Source organism: Numenius arquata, chromosome 12 (assembly GCF_964106895.1).
Source record: "Numenius arquata chromosome 12, bNumArq3.hap1.1, whole genome shotgun sequence".
NCBI classification, from domain to species: Eukaryota; Metazoa; Chordata; class Aves; order Charadriiformes; family Scolopacidae; genus Numenius; species Numenius arquata.
In genome coordinates this window covers 39,424,688-39,439,471 of record NC_133587.1, presented here as the reverse complement: position 1 = coordinate 39,439,471, position 14,784 = coordinate 39,424,688, and the positions used below count along the sequence as shown (strand labels likewise).

Genomic DNA, 14,784 nt, shown 5'->3' with positions numbered 1-14,784 from the left:
GGAAAATCCTCTGTTAACAACGTATTTTGGAGAATGCCTAAAATCTACTCCTTAGCCATTTACTAACAATAAAACAATCCTCTTCTTACTATCTAATGCACAATTAACAGAATAAAATTTAAAAAATAAAATTTCAAAAATGTTTACTAAGAAACTTGACAACAATTTTCATCCATCAGTTAAGGACTGGCCAGTTTTAACACCACCAATATGCAGGTAGGTAACCTTTGCACGGTGTCACAGATGGGACTGGACAATCCTCTTTGCATATTTTGAGAAACTCTTTTAAATGCAGAGTGTTTCCTGTATAACAGAATTCACGAGGGAAGAATAATCACAGAAAGAAATACAGGAAGAAGCAGCTTGAAACTCTTCTTAAACTCCTTGTACCTCTTTCTCAGTAGGTCAGGATTTGCCTTTTAGTGGAGCAGTCTGTAAGACCTGTTCAGAAAGCCTTTAAATTCCAGACTCCCTGCCTCTGGCATATAATTACCTCAAAGTAATTCCAAAGTTGCAACCAAATGTACATAGGCCTGATGAAACAGTTTTACCCCCAACCATCATTTTATTTTCGCACTGCAGAAAAAAAAAAAAATCTTCCTCATCAGAAGAGTTTTGGATTAATGTAGGAAAATCCACTAAAAAAAATAATCAATTAATTTTCCCAGATTTTATAGTAAACAAAAAATGTAATCTAGATAATTACAATCCTAGGTAAAGTACACATTAGGTTTTGCATATTTATATTTTCTTGTATTTGGCTAAATGTCTGATGATCTCATTTTACTTTTTAAGTAGTGAGTACTTCTGTCTTGTTACGGATGAAATACCACTTACACCCTACCTCTCTAGATCCAGGCAACACTTTAAGCATTCTGTCAAGTCCTTAATCTTTTTTATCCATTAGCCATAAAAACATTCCTGCACAATATAATTCATTAGTTCCTGTATTTTTCCAGTTTATTTTGTTTTCCAGTTCTAAATAAGCTTCATTATCTAAAAACAAAAATGTGCGAAATGTGTTAAATTTTGAAAAGTCATGTAATGACAAAACCAGTCAAATCAAACAAGCCTCCTAACAAACAGGTCAGTAGCTTATCAGATTGTGTTACTGAAATCAAAATTGTTCAGCATTTGCCGGATCGGAAAGTAAATTAGTAAGCTTTTCTCCTTTAGAAATTATATCTTAAAAAAATTAATTAATTTTGCACAAAGACACATGGAAAAATTCTCCACTGATATCAAATGTAAATGTCCTATTACCTTGTACAGGATTTCAGCTCAGTCCCAACTGCTGCTGAACCTTGTATCACTCCTGTGTGAGCTGGAAGTGTTCTGTGTCTTTCGGGACCTAAAATTTATTACCTTGATAGAAGAAATAGCTACTAGTTACTGTTCTTCTCTAGTGTCTGAAATACTCTTGTGCCAATGTTCTAGAAACACTCATGCAACTAGTCGAAACGAATCTTTAGTGCAGCAGAGAATCGTCTCCAAGGTGAGATGAAAATAAAACTTGATTTCTCTTCCTGAGAATACCATAATGTGATCGCTACGAATTCTGCTATGCAATGGTGTTTAATAATTTATTGTCATCTCTGAGCTTCGTGTAAGTTGACAAATTGAATATGCGAGCACTGAGCACCCAGATTAGGTTCAGGGTTGACTTGCTGGAAAGCAGCTCTGCAGGGAGAGACCTGGGAGTCCTGGTGGACCACAAGTTGACCAGCAGCCAGCAATGTGCCCTTGTGGCCAATGATCTCCTGAGGTCCTTTAAAAAGAGCGTGGCCAGCAGGTGGAGGGAGGTCATCCTTCCCCTCTACTTTGCCCTGGTGAGGCCACATCCGGGGCACTGTGTCCGGTTCTGGGCTCCCTGGTTCAAGGACAGGGAACTACTGGAGAGAGTCCAGTGGATGCTACAAAGATGATGAAGGGAATGGAGCATCTCTCTGATGAGGAAAGGCTGAGAGACCTGGGTCTGTTTAGTCTGGAGAAGACTGAGAGGGGACCTCATCAACGCTTATCAATATCTAAAGGGCAGGTATCAAGAGGATGGGGCCAAACTCTTCTCAGTGGTGCCCAGTGACAGGACAAGGGGCAATGGACACAAACTGGAACACGGGAAATTCTCTGAACGTGAGGAAAAACTTCTTTACTTTGAGGGTGCCAGAGCACTGAAACATGCTGCCCAGAGAGGGTGTGGAGTCCTCTAGAGATATTCAAAACCTGCCTGAATGCATTCCTGTCCAACCTGCTCTGGGTGACCCTGCTTTGGCAGGGGGGTTGGACTTGGATGATCTCTGAAGGCGCCTTCCAACCCCTACCATTCTGTGATTTGTGATCACTCCTTTCTGTGTGTTTGTTAATGCCTTTAGGAACTCCCAAAAGACGTGTGAGACAGGACACCCCGTTATCACAGCCACGCTGACTCTTCCCAAGAATATAACGCTCAGGTACAAACCCCTCAGCCCTTCGTCAGCCGTTCGGCCGTTTCTCCTCAGGGCTCCCCCTCGGTCCCTCTCCCGCTCCCCCTCAGGCGTTTCTCCTCAGGGCTCCCCCTCGTCCCCTCGCTCGCTCCCCCTCAGGCGTTTCTCCTCAGGGCTCCCCCTCGGCCATTTCACCTCAGGGCTTCCCCTCGGCCGCTCCCCCTCGGCCGTTTCTCCTCATGGCTTCCCCTCGGACCCTCGCCCGCCCCCCCCCTCAGGCGTTTCTCCTCAGGACTCCCCCTCAGCCGCTCCCCGCCCAGCGCCTCGCGCGCCCCGCCCTCCCCTAGCAACGCCTCGCTTCCCCCGCCCCCTCCGCGGTCGCTAAGGGCGTCGCCGCGTCACGCCAGGGCGTGGGATAGATCTCATCTCTCATTTTCCTCTGCCCAGCTTGGGCGCTGTGCTCGGCGCTCGTTTGCTCAGGCCTGCGACGCCCTCCTCTGAGGGAGCGGCGGGAGGGCGATGCTTGCTGCTGCCGCCGCCGCCGCCGCCTGAGCGTCCCGTCCGGTCGGGTTCCCGCGGTGGTGGGCATGGGGCTGGGCTCGAGCTCCGAGGTCCCCGACGGCGGTGCCGAGGGATTCCACGTACACGGGGTGAGGTGGACGGTGAGGGCGGGAGGGCCTTTAGGCGGCGACCGGCGCTGAGGCGGCGGCCGGCGGGGCGTGCGGTCCCGCTTTCCCGCTCCAGCCTCAGGGAGGCTGAGTCCGGCACCGGAGAGGGGGCTGGGCTGGGGGCGGCGGGCCCGCGGTCTGCCCGGCTCCCCCCGCGCCCGCACCTGTCGGCTCCGTCCAGGGAGCTGCCACGACGGCAGGGGAGGAGCGGCCGCGCCGCTGCCGGTGGCAGCGAGGGTGAACCCGCCCAGCGCGGCCTCACGGCCCCCCCGACGGCTTCGGAGCCATGACCTGCCGTGTCTCGGCTGCCGGACAGCCCAGGGGAGCTTTTTGTGTTTCTTTCGAAGAATTTGAAATAGTTTAACCTCATAAAGTTCAGTAAGGCCAAGTGCAAGGTCCTGCACGTGGGTCGAGGCAATCCCAAGCACAAATACAGGCTAGGCGGAGAATGGATTGAGAGTAGCCCAGAGGAGGAGGACTTGGGGATGTTGGTCGATGAGAAGCTCAACATGAGATGGCAATGTGTGCTGGCAGCCCAGAAAGCCAACTGCATCCTGGGATGCTTCAAAAGCAGTGTGGCCAGCAGGGCTAGGGGGGGGGGATTCTGCCCTTCTGCTCTGCTCTGGTGAGATCCCACCTGGAGTGCTGTGTCCAGCTCTGGAGCCCCCAGCATAAGAAGGACGTGGACCTGTTGGAGTGAGTCCAGAGGAGCGGCACAAAGATGGTCAGAGCACCTCTTCTATGAAGACAGGCTGAGAGAGTTGGGGTTGTTCAGCCTGGAGAAGAGAAGGCTCTGGGGAGACCTTATAACGGCCTTCTGGTACCTGAAGAGGGCCTACAGGAGAGATGGGGAGGGACTCTATCAGGGAATGTAGCGATGGGACAAGGGGTAATGGTTTTAAACTGAAAGAGAGAAGATTTAGGTTAGGTATTGGGAAGAAATTTTTCACTATGAGGGTGGTGTGATGCTGGCCCAGGTTGCCCAGAGAAGTTGTGGATGCCCCATCCCTGGAGGTGTTCAAGACCAGGCTGGATGGGGTTTTGAGCAACCTGGTCTAGTGGGAGGTGTCCCTGCCCATGGCAGAGGGGTTGGAACTCGTTGACTTTTAAGGTCCATTCCAACCTAAACCATTCTATGAATATAGCCCTTCCTCCCCGCACCCCTCCAAATTCCCTTGACTTGGAGATGTGACTAATTTCTCTTTGGATCTGTACAGCATCTGGGGAGTTAATTCCTGCACGAGCCAGTGTTTTCCTGAGGGGCTGCTTCTCACAGGTGCTATACATATGTACATGCAAGTTTGTTCCAAGTCCTCTATCTGGCATATTGTTTGTGCACACCTTTGTTTAAGTGCGTATCTTGGAGCTTAAAGATAGGCAGAGGTATTGCTGATAAGTTAACAGTTGTTGGGGAAGTTATCTGTTCATTTAGTTGGTGGTCTTCCTCCCTGAAATGAGTGGAACTGTTGTCGCCATGTGCTGCTTTTCACTTCATCAGCAGTTTGTGTTTCTCAGCATCTCAAGATGTATGTGTTTAGGGTACCAGGGTTGTAATTTGCTTTTGTCAGTCTCCTTACCTGAGTCAATGCCATTGGAAATGACTATTGGTCATGAAAAGCCTCCTTCTTTTACATTCAGTGCGGGATACTGCTCAGCTGTCTGTACTGGAGGATGATTTTGGTGACCTACAGTATGCAGGAGACAAACTCCTTTTTTCCTTTTTTTTTTTTTTTTTTTTTCCCCTCCAGGGAATTCATACAACACTTGATATGGTATTGTTTTGAAAAACAAAATACTGCAGGCTTTTTTATAACTTACAGCTTCATGTGGGAATCTGTAAAGCTTTTAGACATCTGAACAACAATGTCATGAGCTCCGTAATAACTTCTGTGTACTACTTTTTGTGTATGTTTTCATCCTTGACATTGTGTTACGTGACAGTTTGATTGTAAAGCTTCTTGCACATTATTTAGAATTGGGATGTAAACTTTTTTTTAACCTTCAGCTTGGTTCAGTATAAGCTGGCTGTTTGCTTCCGATGCAGTTTAGGCTTGTGATAAAAGTTTATACTTCCTACTACAATTGTGCTTACAGTGGTCAGTCTCGACTGTTTAATAATAAAGCATTTTTTATTTTTTTTTGCTTTAAAAGCTTTTGCTGAAGTAACTATGCTATTACTTATGTATATTTTATAACTTGCATAGAGAGTTATGCCAGCAAAAGCCCTAATACTGATACAACTTCATTTAAAAAAACTTAATAAAATATATCAGTTTGGTAACACAAGACCAAATGAAAGATGGAGCAGTTTTAACCTTGCTAGAAATGAACTTTTTAGTTTAGATGATGCGTGGGTTGTAATTTAGCACTTAAATCATGAGGTGGCTTTCAGGAGTCTATATTGCGGGTTGAGGGCTGTACTGCTGAGTTCACAAAAAGTAAAGTTAAAAACAGTGCAAACTTTTAGCAGGTTTGCAATGGTTCCCTTGAGACTGTGTTGCTTTGTTAGTATACTTTGAAGTGTGTATACTCTCATATACTCTGCATATATCAAGTTCTGTGTAACTTCTGGTGGGTTTTATCCTGGTGTGAATGCATTTTAATAGGTATTCTCTATATTTCTGTATTACATCAGTGTTATGATAACTTGGTTATAATGAAATTGAGATGTTGCAACTCATTTCTAATCAATCTATTGTAAGTGATGGCAATCTTCTTGACCAGTGTTTGTGGTTAGCCATTGTTTTTAGTATACTCTTTTAAGTGTTCCTACTCTAACGCACTATAAACTGTGGGAATGTAACTGTAAATTGTGTTTATGTAAAAATGGCTGTGATGTATTGGGGATGCTCAATATGCTCAGGCTATTAGTAGCATGCAATAAAATCCTGAAGCAGTGCTCTGAAAACCAAGCCCTTCTCCAAAGTCTTCAGTATTTAATAATCCCATGCTCTATACTCTGAATCACAATACTCGTGTCTTGTATGGGATTCAAAACCTGTTTTTTACAGCTTAATTTCAACACCTGTTGTTGATAGTTTCATAAAAGCAAGTTCCTGAGGTCTGTCATTTGGTATCTTATCTCTGCTTCAACTCAGAAGTAAATATTTATTAAGTGTAAAGATTAACACTGTTGCTTACTGTAACTAGAGATCAATGTGTAATAAAAAAAATGTATGTTTTGCAGGTTCAAGAAAACTCCCCAGCTCAACAAGGAGGACTGGAACCTTTCTTTGATTTCATCATTGCCATAGGACACACCAGGCTTGTAAGCCTCAAATGCTTTTATTTTACCTTTTTTTTTTTTTTTTTTTTTTTTTTTTCCCCTTGCATGAAATATGGGTGTTGTAATGATGAAAGGCAGAAGCCAAAGCTGTCGCAGTAAAGAAAGTTTTTCACATTGGGCATTGTATGTGGCATTAGAAGGGTAAAATAAAACTTGGCGGTGTTCAAAGTCTCCTCTCTAGCTGGATCCAAATTTGAGGAGTCTTATTTATGCCTTTAGTCACCTTAACTTCTTAACAGTTTAACACAATGTTTATGACATTACTCATTCATGCATATTTTCTGCCACAAAGTGAATATTGAACTGGTGAGTCAATGGTAAGAGCTCAACATTTGTTTAAGCAAGCACGTTTCAACATTTGATAAAACATGAAAAAGAATTATAGCCCATCTCACTTATACTTTAAGACTGGGAACAGTTTCTGTATGTTGAGTTATGACAGAAGAGTTTTGGTTTGTTTTGTTGGTTTGTTTCTGGCTTAAAGAGCTCACAGCTTTGTATGCTTCACCTTAATGCTGAATTCATTAAGTTGGCCGTGGTTTGATTAGTAGAAGTGTCTTTCTGGAAGTGATGGTTATAAAGGAAGATCATGGATCTCAGATGAATGGAAGATCATGGTGGAAGATCATGTGATCTTCTAGCATGACAGAAATAATGATAGTTCTCTAAGCTGCTGCCAAATAGTCTGTGCTTTCACAGTCAATCTGCAATGACTTCGAAAGGTTATTGAACAAGGACTGGGTTCAGAGCCACGAAGTAAAATGTTGCTGCTTCCTGTTATGACTACATTGTTGAGATTTAATATCGCTGATATTATTTAATCGCAGTTAAAAGGAACAGGAATGTGTGTGATGAAACAAAAGAATAGTAAGTACTTATGTAAAGGCACATGAGCTGATAGTACTGACTTCTTTCTAATACAAGCAAATTGAACTGCTGGGACTGATCGTGAAACGCAGAGCCTAAACTTTGATGGTTTTGATTCTTTGTGTTGAAATTCTGCCACAGGTGTGTTACAGGTGCAAATAGAAAAAATGTTAATCTTACATCTCTTTCTGTGCTTTACAGAATAAAGAAAACAATATGTTGAAAGATCTGCTGAAGGCAAATGCAGAAAAAGCAGTGAAGCTGGAGGTGTATAATATCAAAACAATGAAAATAAGAGAGGTGGAGGTGATCCCCAGTAACATGTGGGGAGGACAAGGTCTTCTTGGAGCCAGCGTGAGGTTCTGCAGCTTCCAGGGAGCCAATGAACACGTGTGGCACGTTTTGGTGAGATGGAATTCTTCATTGGCTTGTTTGCGTTCATACAACCTTGTTTTGAAGTGCAATGTATAGAAGTAACTTGTATGTAGAAGTACAACACTGAAATCGCACGGAAGAAGGGAACAGAGTCTTGAAAGTTTGTCTGAGCTATTTGAATAGGGACAAGTAGTGGGTGACTGTTGCTATGAAGAAAATTATCTCCATCCCTCTCAACCCCGATCACTGTGTCATGGGGAGAAGGTTTTATCATCTTATTTTAAAGAATCAATGGCAAAAGCAAAAAAGACTCTGACTCGATAGGTGTCTCTGTGTTGGCTGTGCTTCATCTAAGTAATATTAATGTTACAAAAAGCACCAGAACATTATTTTAAAATTAAGAGGGAGAGCTGAAAGAGTAGAAGAGCTCAGGAAAGACTGACATGATCTTTTTTTTTTAATGTTTCTTGTTTAATTAAATAAATGCGGCTTAAGAGTGTCTTCAGAGTATCTCATTTTGAATTGGTGGTATCTTTTTCCTTATTCAGCATGTTTTACAAGATGTCACACCTAGATGTGGACTGTTCAAGGACTTCTGTCTTGTCTCATAAACAAAATGTTCTCTCCTTCTGTTTTTGGAGTTAGTTTTCGTTTTAGATAGTAGCTTATGCTGCTGCAAGCGCAGGTGACGTATGTTGTTCCTTCACAGGACGTTGAACCTGCATCTCCTGCAGCTCTAGCTGGTCTCCAGCCCTACACTGACTACATCGTTGGATCTGATCAGATCCTTCAGGAGGTAGGTTGCCTGTTCCTTCAAGTAGTGGTTGTCTTTGTGCCTGCTGTGTTGTTGTAGGGTATGCTTTTTTATAAATCTAATCGTGTACATCAAATGTATGGGGGTAGTCTTTGGGGAGGTTGATGTTTATGACAGGTATTTTATGGTTGAGGTAAACATTATCTCTTTTTAATCTGTCAGTAAAAGAAAGTTGCCGCTAAAGATCAAACTACACTAGTGAATTTTAATCTGTCTTTGGTTTTTTAATATCTCGTGTTGAATTAAATAACTGCATAAAATGCTAACTTGCTTCCAGCCCCTTAGACATTTGAGTAATACTACTACTTTCTCTTTTTCTTAGTCAGAGGATTTCTTTTCACTGATTGAATCCCACGAGGGGAAGCCGCTGAAGCTGATGGTTTATAACACTGAAGCAGATTCCATTCGAGAGGTAGTTGTGACTCCCAATGGAGCTTGGGGTGGAGAAGGAAGGTACTGATCTCCGGACAGTCACTGGCTGATGACAGGTTATATACTCGCTGTAAATGAGCTCCCGTTAAGAGTGTTGTTATTGATTACAGCTTGTTGTTTTCAAGTTAAGCCTTGTTTCTTTATACAAAATTGTTTGTTTTTCCATTAAAAAAATAGTTTGGAACTAGGAATTAGGTGTGTTCTGGATCTAATCCTGTTTGAGCTGAAATCAAAGGCAAAACCTGTGTTAACTTACCCAGTAGCCATTTCACTAATTCAGTTAAAGCAAGAATAAAATCCAAATTGGGTCAGATTATTTTTATATCTTTACAAAATATATAATCAGCTGAAAGCTAAGCTATGCATAGCTGGATGTCAGTTGCAGAGTGCTCCTTGAGTGCTATAAGTAAGTGAAATGATTCCTGCAGGTAGGTATTTCTTGCTATAGATTAAAGACTCAAACTCTTTCTGTTTTAAAGAGTCAAAATTTAAAACGCTTACCAGCTTTGTTAAGAACACCATTTTTTCATGTCTTGTTTTATTTTTCTTGTACAGTTTAGGATGTGGTATTGGATACGGCTATTTGCATAGAATTCCAACGCAGTCCTTAGTATCAAAGAAAAAGCCAGAAAGCAAACCACCTTCACCCTCACCGGAAGCTGGAGCTCCTGTACCACCTACTAATGGTTACACAGAGGTATGTAAGAAATCAGTTCATATCTCCGTCACATTCTCTGGGGTTTCCAGATTTTCTACTTGTTGGAACATTCATGATACGGTATATTTGAGTACAGCATACAATTGTGCTTGAATGAAAAGGTGTTAGGTGAAGGGGAAGTGAGAGCTGATGACGCTGAGCAGATAACAGATCACTGGTGTTGGCCGATAATAATTTTTGCCAGATCTTTTCTTCCTGTTTTAAAGATTTGCATGTTACAGAGACTCAGATTAGAAGAATACCCTCCTCACTAGGAAATAAAATACACTGACAAGAATTAATATGGACTGCTCTTCTAAGAACATACTAGCTTTAAAAGGCCACACTGGAACATGTCCTAATTGGTGGCTTGTCTGTCAGTTTTGGCATTGTAGGTTCTCTCTGAACTGGTGTACTTGGAGACTGGGGCAGAATGCTTTCATAGGAAGACCATCTTCAGTGAAGCTTTCAATATAAAAAGATGCTTTTTCTTCTTACTGTGTTATTCCAGACTCCATTATTGGCACCTGCTTCTCAGAGTGACAACTCTGAAATAGTTACGAACTTGGATCATTCCACAGATCAAGAAATGGGTGGTTATTCGCCAGAAAGCTCACTTTCTCCTCCTCCCCCTCTCCGGAGAGTTATGGATCCAGGTATATTTTCTTAAGTGCTCTTTTTCAGCAATTCTTTAGAGGACATCTAAGTAAACTAAGGTGGTCTTAAACAAGTTTAGAGACTTAAATGCAGAACTACAAGCATTGGTGGTTGTTTTCCTTAAAGTTTTTGACTTCACTGGATTTCAGAGCTGTAGAATTTGGGTACTGTGAACCTGACTGAGGTTAACATTCTGCAGAAGTCTTTCCACTGATGTCAGCTAAGAGGTTAAATTTGCATTTAGCAGGGAGGGGACTTCAGTCTGGATAGAACAAGTCTTTTTGAATCAAGAATTTTGTGTTCTATCTAAAACAGTACTGTAATATTTCTGTATATCCTTAATACAGGATATTGGCCAAGAAAGCCAATGGCATCCTGGCTTGTATTAGAAATAGTGTGACCAGCAGAAGTAGGGAGGTGATTGTCCCCCTGTACTCAGCAGTGGTGAGGCCACACCTGGAGTATTGTGTCCAGTTTTGGGCACCTCAATACAAGAGAGATATCGAGGTGCTGGAGCAGGTACAGAGGAGGGCAACGAAGCTGGTGAAGGGCCTGGAGCATAAGTCGTATGAAGAACGATTGAGGGAGCTGGGACTGTTTAGTTTGAGGAAGAGGAGACTGAGGGGAGACCTCATCACTCCCTATAACTACTTGAAAGGACATTGTAGAGAGGTTGGTGCTAGTCTCACAAGCAAACAGCAATAGAACAAGAAGGAATGGCTTCAAGTTGCAACAGAGTAGGTTTAGACTAGACATTAGGAAGAAGTTCTTCACAGTAAGAGTGGTCAGACACTGGAACAGGCTGCCCAGGGAGGTGGTTGAGTCACCATCTCTGAATGTGTTTAAGAGCCGTTTAGATGTGGTGTTGGGGGATATGGTGTAGGGAAGAACTTTGTAGAGTAGGGAAGATGGTTGGACTCAATGATCCCAAGGGTCTCCTTCCAACCTGAATGATTCTATGATTCTATTTGCTTTGTCCTTCAGGATTTCTAGACATGTCTGGTATTTCACTTCCTGAACTCACTGACTTAACAAAAATGGCCAATGTGTCTTCGTCTGCCTCTTTCAACATGCCAGCAGCAGATGCTTTAGTCGGCACTGAGAAGTTGAGCAGTGAAGCTTCTGCTTATTTTGGTAAGTGTTTTCAGGGTTCCCTTTAGGCCTCTGACCTAATTTCTGGAATGGCACCAACTCATTCCTGCTTAACAGTATCATGCCTGTTGGAAATAAGCCAATTTTAAGAAGAATTGGAACGGGGGTTTGGCTAAAATGAGATGGCAAAAGTAGCAGAAGTCAGGTGTAGAAGTAGACAAAAATTAATAATTAATTAATAAGCTGTTTTATAAGATTTTAGAACGTGTATCTCTTTAAATGAAAACATTGATGATCCAAATGAAACTGACCTTAAAAGTAGGTATTTCTAAAATCACTGTAAATGAATTTTTGCACCATAAGATTGTATTCACAGTTGTAAAGCGAAAACAAAATTGCAGTCATCTTAATAGTGACTTTTCTGTTTTAAAAAAAAAAAAATAATCCTCACATTATGGATGCCTTTCCCTTATAAGAGGTGGGGTGGGTAAGAGTTGTAACACGTCATAAAACATCTCTAGCATAAGAATTCAGCAGAGAAAATGGTTCGTGGTCTCTTAAAAACCTACTTGCACCATCAGATTTTTTAGATTTGGGGACAACTGCGTAAACGCAGCCCATGTATTTGAGAGCTGTGAATCTGGTTACGGGCCTGTTTGAGGTATCTCATTCAGGCCGATTTTTCTAGACGCGTGGTGTCTAACCAGAGAAATCAACTGTTAGCCTGATAGTTTATGTTTTTTAACAAACTGTTTCCATTTCCCAGAAAATGCCACAGCTTTGGACCCCCAAGATGTCGCCATGTATTCTGAAGGTGCAGTCAAGCAGCCCCAGTTGGAGGACATACTGCCTTCAGTTCCATCTTTACCTTCTTTTACTCTTCCTAATGAAATTTCTTTAAAAACAACGCTAGGACCTGATCCCAATAACCAAGAAACAAAGCTGCTGTTAAACAGTACTGAGAGCTCGTTAACCACTACTCAGGTGATACTAGATGATGAAGCAGCATGTGAACAGAAAGAGGAAGAAGCTGCACAAGATGATGAGTGAAATGGATGCTGCTGCTTTTGTTTAAAGACTGTAATACTACAGCTGGGAATATTTTTCTGATCTTGAAAGAATTACAGCTATTTTTGTTAGTGTAGACAATATTATAAAAGAAATCATACAAAATACATACCCTATTGTCTTTTCCAATCATTTTTTAATGGATTGATCTGTGTTCAAACTTTGAATGCTGTCCAAAATCACCAAATAAATGGAGAAATTAATGCAGGAACAAGTTGGACATGGGCAAAATCTTAATTTCCTGAATTTGCCTTTGCCTACAAATGCTCCTGAATGTATTTATGAAGGCGCTCTGCCTGAACAGTGACACTTAGTGATGATTTTCTCAATGTGATTGGTTTTGACTTGCTGGAAACCTTTTCTAATGGTACACCTCAGTTGGATGGTTTTGGTTGTTTTCATTTCCTACCCCAAGATATCTTTATTCCTACTTACTACTCTGCAAACTGTTACTTTTCTTGTTTTAGAGTCCCTTAACTGTTACGGTTATTCATGTACCTTCTCTACGCCGCCTCCTGCAGGAAAGGAAGTACCATATGAAGTTGCAGCATAGAGATAGGACAGAATGGTGTTGGTGGGTCCTGTCATTCACCTTGGCGGATCGTGTGGTGGTCGCACAATTTATTAAAAAAAAAAAAAAAAGGTGTGGGGTAGAATTATGATGGTTATGTGAAACAAACTGAAGTCAAAGATGGATTTTAAGTCGGGGCCATTGGTTTTCAGGCTGATTTAACCTTTTTGGTGGAATTAAATACGTCCTGGTTTCTGTAGTGACAGAGAGCTTTTCTTTCAGTTGTGCTTTTCTGTTTACCCAATTCTATTTTTAGAGAAGTCATTGTAAGTTTAAGACAGGGGGATGGAAGGTGTTAGTGCAGCAACAGTTACTGCTTGTTTTGTTTGCATTTGTCTTCAAATAGCTTCTGAATGTAATAGCAAACATGAACAATGAAAGAAACGTGGGTGTCTGTACACCCTCAGGGCAGTGATTTATCATGGAATTTTAAAGCTGCTGACTGGGAATAACTTCACTACAGCTGGTACAGTCACTGTGGGGAAAATCTTACGTAAATTAAGAGAACGGGGTACAAGGATAGGTAGGTGTGTGTATACTTGAGTATGCTTATTTAGCACAATATTGCCTAATTTCCTGTTCTCTGCCCTGTCTCCTGAGCTGTTTCTGCGGAGGTCAGTAAGAGAAACGAGTGACTCGGCTGAAATCTCGTAACGATGCAGGACGGGGAGTCTGGGTGACGCACATTTGCCCACGAGAGCTCAGCTTCAGTGAGAGGGAGCAGGGGAAGCTGCAACACGAGAGGGCTGCAGATGAGTACACCCCTACATGAAATCTGTCCTTTATGTTTCTCCATCTCGGTTGTTACTCTTAAATCCTGCTTTCACATAAGATAGAGTAGCTCTGAACAGGATGGTCAAAGTATCTTTTGCTTGCAAAAATGCATTAAGCCCTCACTGCAGGTAGTAAAATTAAGAGACTTGAAATGGTCTGTTAATAGCAAGCAGATTTTTTTTTTTTCCTATACTGCTAATTTCCTCTTTTCTTACCCCAACTGACTGATATAAGGGCGAACAGCCACACACTAAAAATAAATGTAACTTAATCTCTGGGTATGTTTCTTTGGTCTCAGAGCCTGATGACATTTAGATGATGGATTTGTTTGTTTTATGTTGTTTATTTAGGACTGTTTCTAGTCTTACACCTTTGTCAAAACTGTTTTTAAGCTGGTAGTCGCTCGTTCAAGTGATGCTGTACCGTAAGCACCCTTTAGAAGTACAAGGGCAGGAGATGTCAAAACTCAATACGAAATTTCAAATGTGACATTAATAAATGGCTAAATGCTTATGGCAGTCTGTGTCCAGCCTACTTTACGTTAGGGAAGAACTTGGAAGTTCCTCCAACTATGCTCTTGGAAGGGGTGGGGGGGGAGTTGGTTTAAATTTATGAAGACTTTATTCTTAATTTGGGTGTTAACAGTGGTGTAACATACCCTTCAAAAAACCAAATAAGAGTTAAACCTCTAGCAGCAGTATGTTGTATTCTCCTAACCTATAACTTTATAATTATAGTGCTAAATGAGGTGAAGAGTTTAACCTCCTCATCAAATTCCTTTTCTCTTGACAGTTTGGGGACTACCTTTTGAGGTTCCTGAAGCTGCCTCCCTACTGAAACAGAGAGAGAATATGGTCTTTTACTCATGGGTGTAGAGGTCAGAAAGCTGATTAGAATTTCCTAGTTTGAAAATAAAACCTAAAAAGAGTGGTAGAAGCTCCTGAGAGGGGCTGGATCCAGAATTAAGGCATTTAGTGTCTTTAAGGTGAACAACTACTGGCAAGAACTGTTGAAATATGCAAATTCAGGCAGTGATGACTTTGTTTTCCCTCTCAAACTT

General features: G+C 42.0%; 1 protein-coding gene across 1 annotated transcript; it reads left to right on the top strand.

The window, feature by feature from the left end:
- Window positions 1-2,918: 2,918 nt before the first annotated feature.
- GORASP1 (golgi reassembly stacking protein 1) lies at window positions 2,919-14,241 on the top strand. The gene is made up of 9 exons (XM_074157312.1): window positions 2,919-3,073; window positions 6,279-6,359; window positions 7,446-7,649; window positions 8,329-8,415; window positions 8,756-8,886; window positions 9,421-9,562; window positions 10,074-10,218; window positions 11,204-11,353; window positions 12,078-14,241. The coding sequence occupies exons 1-9, from the start codon at window positions 3,011-3,013 to the stop codon at window positions 12,359-12,361; spliced, it is 1,287 nt and encodes a 428-aa protein (XP_074013413.1). The 5' UTR covers window positions 2,919-3,010; the 3' UTR covers window positions 12,362-14,241.
- The last annotated feature ends 543 nt before the right edge of the window (window positions 14,242-14,784 follow it).